Below are 8,759 nucleotides of genomic sequence, written 5' to 3' on the forward strand. Positions count from 1 at the left end.
GCTTAGAAACCAGGAACAGCAACGGGTTTAAAGTGCAATGTGGAGTGAACTGAGACCAAAATGTGTATAATAACAATCAAATAAGCACTGTGGAGTTTCAGTTGTGATGGCAGTAAGGATAAAAACCGCCGATTACAAGGTAAGAATGAATTCAGTTCCAACCATAACCCCGGGAATAACAAGTTTCATACTTTCACTAATATAGGCAACAAAATGTTGTTTTATTGTGCTGATTACAACTGCAATCTTGAGTAAGATCAATAAACGTTACATACATACGCTAACATTGTTCAAATGAGTGCTGGGAAGGCTGGGGCGGAAAGATGGTGTCCGTGTTTTTTTACCCCCCCCCCCCCCCCCCCCCCCAAGACTGATTTGGGAAGAAACCGTCCATGAAAAACGTAGCCGCCAATATTGGATTTTCCCACAAAACTGCCTTGAAAACATATTTTACGAAGAGCTCACATGCTTATTTTAGTTCGTATGGGGCTTTCATATATCACAATTATGTTGACGAAACTTCAGTCTTTTAAATGGTATGCTTAGAGTTGCAATTGTATTCATGTTTCACCAATTAAATATCGAGTGAATAAGACCCGTCCACCGTGATGAGGGTTGGCCTGAACTGATGTTTCCCCCTAAGTAAAAATTTTGAAAGCGTCATGGAGGTATTTTGCACTGCACATGGCTAGACAATACTCACCACCAATGACTCGTGACTGGTGCCCATCTCCAGTGTCAAAACGTGTTAAAGTACTTTCTCGAAAGGTGGATCCACACACATCAAAACTAGCTACCTAGTAGATCGGCTAGTCCAGTCGGTTGTTTCCCCTAGGTAGTAGCTATAGGTAATAGGCTACGTGATTAGGTAATTTGCCATGGGCTACGAATTTATTAGGCCTTTCTAAAACTAGCTAGACTAGGTAGCCTACGAATTAGCCTATAGAAGTACCTAGGCTAGGCTACCTGATGAATCTTACCTACCTTTTGTTCATAAAAGTTCAGCGTTCTCTCGTTGTTTAAGGACATGCCCAAAGTTTCTTCTTGTGCGAGTCCTAACAGGGTGTTCTGATCATCTGGTAACTGCAACAACTCCTCCTGCAACAAAGCTTCGATTTCGCTCTCAAGGAGCATTTTTGTTTTGTCCAACGTATCCAAGTTCGAATCTGTCCCGCCATGGTACCCATCAGCGACAGTCACAGACATGGAAACCTCTTCTTGCAGCCCTTGGACACCATCAATCAGTGCTTTCTTTAACTCCTTCAACGACAAGAGCGAATCGTCAGTAACATTAGCCATGATACGGGTTACCAAGAGAGGCGTTTGACAGTCTTTGACAGCTGGTACACTTTTTAACTTCGGATGAAAACGCCCAAAATAACAGTAAGGACCACTTCCACCTTTTGAACGAGTAGTTGTAGTAGTAGTTATGAGTCGAGGCAATGCCTTTGCAACGGCGCCTCTTAATCTTGAGTATTTTTCGTTTTTTGTTTATTTGTTTAGCTCTTTCCCTTTTTTTTCTCTCTTTTTTACCACATCAAGTATATGGTTTCTTTTCTTATTTCGTTGTTACCTGTAAATAGAAATTTTCCAACTATGTCACTTTCCTTCTCTTCATAGGGTTGCTGTAGCCCTATTGCTTTAACACGTTCTTCTCTATAAAAGGAAATTAAATATGTCTTCTACTGTATTATGGCAAAAAGGACAACAGGTGTTCTCATTCTGGTGCCTTTTGCTATATTTGAATTAAGAGAGTTGGTTCTGGCTTTGAAGAGAAGTATTGAACCAGTAGCATTATCATAAATTTCTTCATCTTTTATTTTCCAAATCTTCTTTCCACCTCTCTGTGTCCCATATTCTGGCTTTGTCCTTTATTTCTGTTCTGGACATTCCTTCTAATTTTCTTAAATTTATTTTAACTTCATGCATGTACTTTTCCACTGTTTTCCACCATTTTCTTTCCCTTTTTTGCCATATTGTAATTATTTTCTTCAGTATCTCTTTCCGTCCATTTAAAGTATTATTTACATAGCTTATCTTCCCACTCATAATTCTACTTTTCATGGAAGATGCTTCTATCTCCCCCCTTAATGTGGCTACTACTGTACTTCTACATGCTCCTAATATTTTCCTGTATACCCCATTCTCTATTCTTTGTAATTTTTCTATTTCTGTGTCTGTTAGATTAACCACATTGGTTCCATATAAGACTGATGGTAGAGCTATGTTTTTCCAGAATGTTTTACCTATTAGAACTTTGTTACAGCTTTTTTCTATCACGGAATAGGTCAGGTTGGCTAACTTCTGTGCTTTATTCAACATTTCTTTTTTCTGTAGCTTAAACAGATTTCTAGAATCATTTATCTTTATTCCTAAATATGTTATGTTCTCCCTCACTTTTATATTCTCTATCTCTTCTGGTTTATCCTTCATATTGAAAATAATGATGCTGCTTTTCTCTTTATTTATTTCTAGCCCACATTTATTTCCTATATCTATTAAAATCTTGATATTCATTCTTGCATCTTCTATATTACTTGCTAAAACTAATCCATCGTCGGCGAAGAAAAGTGTCCCTATCTTTACTAGTTCATTTTCAAATCCTGTCCCTTCCTCTTCCATTTTCTAAATTATTAAATATGTCATTAGTTTGAAAAGTGAAGTAGAACCTGTGCAACCTTGCCTAATCCCACTAGTAATTCCCATTTCTTGTTCAACTCCCTCCCCTAGGTCTATTATTGTGCTATCCCCTTCATATATATTAACTACTGCCTCTATGATTTTTAGATGTATTTTGAACTGTTTCATGACTTCGATCATAACTTCTCGTTTTACTAAGTTAAATGCTTTACTGTAATCGATAGCTATTACTATTAATGGTTTTCTATTCCTGTAGCTCTCTTCTATACCATATTGTAGTGTAAGGATATTATCTTCTATCTTAGACTCCCTCCTGTAAATCCTGCTTGGCATTCGTGATCTTGTTCATTCAGTCAGAGGTGTGCTTCTATTTCGTCTTTTATCAGCATCATGAATACTTTGTATGATATATTTAATAAATCTATAGGCCTTAAATCCTTAGCCCTTGGTTTCCTTTTCTTTTCTATCATTTTTGTTCTCGATTTCTTCCAAGATTCAGACTTTTCTTTGATTTCTAGCTCTTTGTTGTAACACCTAACTAATACTTCTATACAGGTTTTGCTCTTCATTAATGCTTTGTAAAGCTCCGGTTTGATTCCATTTGGGCCTGCAGCTTTTTTAGCTTTGAGCTTACTTAGACAAGCTATAACTTTTTCCTTGGTTATCAAAGGTTCAATAATGCTCGCCAGTTATCGTGACAGTGTTACCAGATTCTTTTCCAATATCGTACATTATCCTCATAATTATCAGGATTTTACCAAAATTATCGTATAAATACACAAAAACACACGCAGATATATATATATATATATATATATATATATATATATATATATATATATATATATATATATATATATATATATATAATATAGTCATTATATTTTAGAACATTTTCGTTTTGCTATTAGCAGTAAATCTTTAATGTTAATGAGAAGTGGTTCTCACATTTAACTTTTGCAGGAAGTGAAAATGAGTATTATATATGGGTTTAACTTGCCTGTTATGTTAACTAGCTTGGGATTTTTCTCTTCATGAAATCAATGCAAAATTTACATTGTTCAAAAATCCTTATAAAATCTGTCTATAAAATCCACATGACATTGATTACAACTGTTATTTATTCTCTTTTAAGGAATTGGAAACAGGATATAGGTAATAACTGTATGATATTAAAACCTCAAGCAATAAGTTTTAGATTTAGTGCTTAAAAATGTGCTGCGATTATATCATAGAACTTTTTTTATCACAAAAAATGTATATATTTCTTGTTCGAACAGCGTTTCAGTTGTTGTGTTGACTTCAGCTTATCATACCTAATAGAGACTAATATCACCTAAAAGTCAATGCATAATCCCCTATATTGTCCTCTGACTGTGGCAAAACGTTTCCATTTTTAGCGTATGCTATTGACTTTTAGATCATATATTCAAACCTACCTAATTTATGAAAACTGGTATTGTATAATTTTCGAAAAAATTATGAAATATTTTGATAAAATGTTTGCGGTAGGTGGAAAAATTTATGATTTAGGCAACAATTTTTTTTCAATTCACAAAGCTCGAAATTGTCGTACAAAAGCGTACGGTAACTAAGGTACGTATCGTACATCGTACAAGACCCAAAATAATCGTACATGTGCAATAATTATCATACGCATGGCAACCCTGTTTCGTAAGTAGTAGTAGTGGATAGGATTTGCCTATGAAACGGCTTCCTTGCTTGTTTTATTCCTCCTTTGTTTCTTCTTTCTGTAATACCATAATTCTTTTAGAATTTTTCTCCTGTTTCCAACTTTCCCCCTCAGTATTTCTGCAAATAAGAGTATATTAGCTATCAATTCCTCTTTATTTTCCTGATTTGGCTGCTGCACAAAACTAGATCTATTTCTAACCTCATTGTATGGTAGGCAGCATAGTAAAAAATGTTCTAAATTTTCATTTTGTTCCTCACAGCACAAACTTTTTGTATCTTCTTTCATTTTATTTCTATCATTTAATCTTAGTGTACTTAGTCTGACCCTACTGATCTGCATTGTTTTTTTCAGTGTTTTCATACCAGATTTCTTCTCTTATGTTTTCTTTATATTTTTTGTAAATTCTTAATGTTGTTTTTTCATTAATTTCTTACTGAAATGTTTTTCTGTCTTAGTTTTTTAATATTTCTCTTGGCTATTTACCTTTAACTGCTTTAATTTCACTGAAGTTTGTGTTTAATTGTATGACATATTCTTTTACTTGCATTATCCAGGGAATTTTCTTGTTTTCGTACCGAGCCATGGTTGTCTCATATAGGAGTCTATTTCCACCACTCTCATGTTTATGTCACAGATAGAATAGTTTATTCTTCATTTCTCTTGAGCGGCAGGAAGAGCCCCCTATTTCAGATCTTAACACACAACTTGCTGTGTAACTTGGTGCTTTCAGGATTGTTCTATATACTTGATTGTCTACATTTTATGATTCATTTATGGTTTTCTTGTCGAGTTTCAATACTTCGCGAAGGATGGGAAATATGACTGAATAAGCCATATTTGCCATCTGCTTTGCTTTAATTTGGGCCCTTTTCATCTGCTCTCTGAAGCAGTCTTCCATACTGCTGATTGTTACTCATAGGTATTTTATCTGCTTAACTATTTTTATTCATTCTATGTGCTCCATATTTTTCACGTCTTCGATACTATACCATTCGTTGTATATTAACATATTGCTCTTGTCTTTGCTTATATTTAGGCCACATTCGCTCGCTACTTCCATAAGGGTTTTTTATTGCTTTTGTTATTTCTTCAAGAGTGTGTCTTAGTATGAATCCATCATTTGCATACAATAGTGCCTTTGTGACGGCTTCCTTCTAATTCTAGTTTGTCTGTGGTCGTGTTGGTTTTAGTTTAATTTCAACTTGGTGGAGTAAACCATCTTATGGTTTTGATAAATCATTCCTATCGTCAACGTATTTCCTAAACCGATCTACTGAAATGGAAATATTAACCATCAATTCTTCACTTTCTTGATTTGGACGTTTCACGTATGTGATTTGATTTGATTATAAGGTTTGGGCACAGGGTTGAGTTATATGCAGTGCCTTTCTATCCATACCTCCTAAATTCTGTTGTTCCGGTTCTCAGTGTTCACTCTACAGTCTAAAAACTTTCCTGCAGGCACAAGAAATCAAATAGTGCAAATGGCTTACATGGCCTTAGTAGGCTTAAACAGATCTTGTTGGACACTTGCTACCAGTGTAATAAAGAAGACGGAAGGAACAAGATGTAGAATGTGACACGAGTAATGAAACGAAATAGCTGCAATGAAAAATCCGGTGAATATTATATGGTTTCGTGGAGTGTTACAATATGATTAAAATAAAGATAAACAAAAAACATTAAGGAGATTGTTGCAAAAGAGGAGCTTCGTACACAGGAAGAAATACGAAAAGTGAAAAATCAAGACGATGTGCTACCGTCGAACTTCGAATGGATGTAAGGGAAAAATAGATAATTCTCTCTGCTTGTCAATTTAGAATGCCAATGTTTTTTTTTTCACATTGAGGGAGGAAGTTGAGCTATGCATCGCAGGATATAAAGCAGCAGAATCATATAACAGTTATTTTTCTGTTCATTATGCGGTCAAACTCAAACAAAGGAACTGCATGCTTGATTATGAACAACACTATTGTTGGATTCTCTTGATCCGGTGAATGTAATAAAGGGTTAATAATACTTAAAATAATTTCTTTTAAATTCAAACATGTAACTTAATTTTCTTTTTGTTACAGGATAATTGCGAATGAAAACTTAAAATTTGAAATGTAGATATGCCAATAATTCAACCTGGTTAAGTGGATTTTATGAAATGAAATGGAATTTAGGGTTAAGGATAAAGGACAATCACTGGGACCTATGAGTTCATTCAGCGCTGGAAGAAAACCTCGCAGTTACACTTGGAAATAACTGTTAGGAGAGGGGGATAGCAAGATGGAAGAAAAATAATATGAATGGAATCACAGTCGAGGAATGAAAGGGGTTGCAGCTAGGGGCCGAAGGGACGCTGCAAAGAACCTTTAGTGATGCCTACAGTGCACCCCGTGAGATGCACTGACGTGTGGAACTATCCCCTGCGGGAAAGTGGCTTTTATGGCAATTAAGACAAATTAAATGCGCAGAGAACCTGTAACTAATCTCCACATGAAAACTTCCAAAGGGCCTGACACCATGATCTTAAAAGTTCTAACAATGAGTAGGCATTCTTTCAGTATCAACTTCATCTTTGAAGGATGATCGGGTTAAAAGTGAGGGCTACTATCGCACCGTTCCTGTTCTGGCAAATATCAGTTTAAGTACGAAATTGGCGATGGACGTAAAAACATCAGCAAAAGATGGTGAATATCATCGCTAACAAACGACATAACAGAAGGGAGTAAATACTCCATTCGGCGACTAGCGGTAGAATTGTTCAGTTTTAGAGAAATTCGGTTGATTTTTTAAGGTAAGAGAGAAAATCGTACGTAAGTACTCCGTGATAAATAAATGAGAAAAATGGCAATAATTTACAGCAATTCTACAGTTCCTCATAGTTGCCTATATTTCATTTTCAATTTATTGCAACAAATTCATAGAAAATTATAAATCTTTTATTTTATAGTAAGCACTGCTCATTTTATATCTAAGTTTTCTGGTGCTTTGAAATGCAATGGTTTAAGATTTCTTAGAGCAATATTTCATGGAATGGATGGCACTTCAATGGTTATGGATGAGCTTTGACATCCATTGGTATTCTTGAGAAATTGTTTTAAACTAGTATTGCATATTAGACTTGAAAACATAATTTTCCTTTGTTTTAATTAATGCTCTGAACGTTTCTGACAACTGTTTCGTTAGCAAATTACTTAAAGAATCACAAATATTTCACTCGTGTGTCCCCCTCCCACCCTACCCCAAAAACCCCGCTTTCTCATCGAAGTCCTCGAATTATTGAATATAAGGTGGGGTCCGCTACCTCTAACAGTATCTACTCATTTGCTAACGAAACAATTGGAGAAACGTTCAAAGCAAACATTACAACATAGGAAAATTATATTTTGAATTCACACCATGTAAATATGGTTTAAAGTAAAACGATGTCGGTATTCTATTTTTCTGATACCTTGCAGGTAACTGCTCCACAAGTAAGTTGATTTGTAAAAAAAAAAAAAAAAAAAAAAGAGAATTGCAAAGGATGTTGAAGCAAGAGGTAACAGTTCCATTGTAAAAAAGTTTTCTATCAAGAAGAAACTATTATATACTTAATGAGCAGAAGTACCAAATGAATCTCAAGATTAAAATAGCATAGCAGTGAAACGTAAAGTTAAAAACAAAGTTCAGCATTTAAAATGTAAGTTTTAGGGATGAAAATACCTCATTACAACTCTAGCAACTCAACAATGAACTCGACCGGAATATAATTGAGTCACCTTCACATATGTAGGGATGGGCGATTTACAAATACTGGAAAACGAAGTAAATGAACAGAGATAGGAGATCAAATGCCCTTGATAATCTTTTACTACCGTAACCATTGTTTAACAAGACTCAGAGGCTATAGGCATAAATTTTATTGTCATGGCTTCCTATTATTTCAAGTTATCCCATCCCCTATAAGTGAGGAATTCTAGAAACAGGTCGCCCAAGAGCTTTGTAGTGCTTGGTTTTTCTGTTTCCTCCCAGTCTTGACCGTGTTTGCAAGGATGTTTTTTCGTCCATTATGTTAATTTCAGTTTATGTCATTCCCTTTACGTCAAAATATGATCTGTTTAAGTTATGTTTTACTTGAATTTGAATTTCTTAAGACTCAGTTCAATGATAAGTTCTTTAGTTGGATGTTGTAGGGTTCTCACAGGAAAGTGTTTATAATTTCAGTCTGGGAAGTAAGGTGGTATTAAATTGCAACAACATAGTTTATTGATAAGAAATCTATCTCAAATTTACATGAAGGAAAGAGGTCATGCCAATACTTCAGCACTAATCAGACTATATGTAAACGAACATGAAAGGTATCTCATTTTCTCTATGTTCCTTCCAGACTTGAATGACCTTATTTCAGATGCCTGATGTTTGCCCGTCATCCCGGTTTCAGATGTGACTAGTT

General features: G+C 35.0%; 1 protein-coding gene across 1 annotated transcript in view; it reads right to left on the reverse strand.

Moving 5' to 3' along the window:
• The window catches only part of LOC135221680 (centromere protein K-like), a 132,556-nt gene extending 131,120 nt beyond the window's left edge, over nucleotides 1-1,436 (reverse strand). The window contains exon 1 of the mRNA XM_064259407.1: nucleotides 985-1,436. Within this exon, the coding sequence (XP_064115477.1) occupies nucleotides 985-1,299 (315 nt within the window). The 5' untranslated portion in view covers nucleotides 1,300-1,436. The remainder of the gene's footprint in view (nucleotides 1-984) is intronic.
• Nucleotides 1,437-8,759: the final 7,323 nt, after the last annotated feature.

Source organism: Macrobrachium nipponense, chromosome 3 (assembly GCF_015104395.2).
Source record: "Macrobrachium nipponense isolate FS-2020 chromosome 3, ASM1510439v2, whole genome shotgun sequence".
In the NCBI taxonomy this organism is placed as follows: Eukaryota; Metazoa; Arthropoda; class Malacostraca; order Decapoda; family Palaemonidae; genus Macrobrachium; species Macrobrachium nipponense.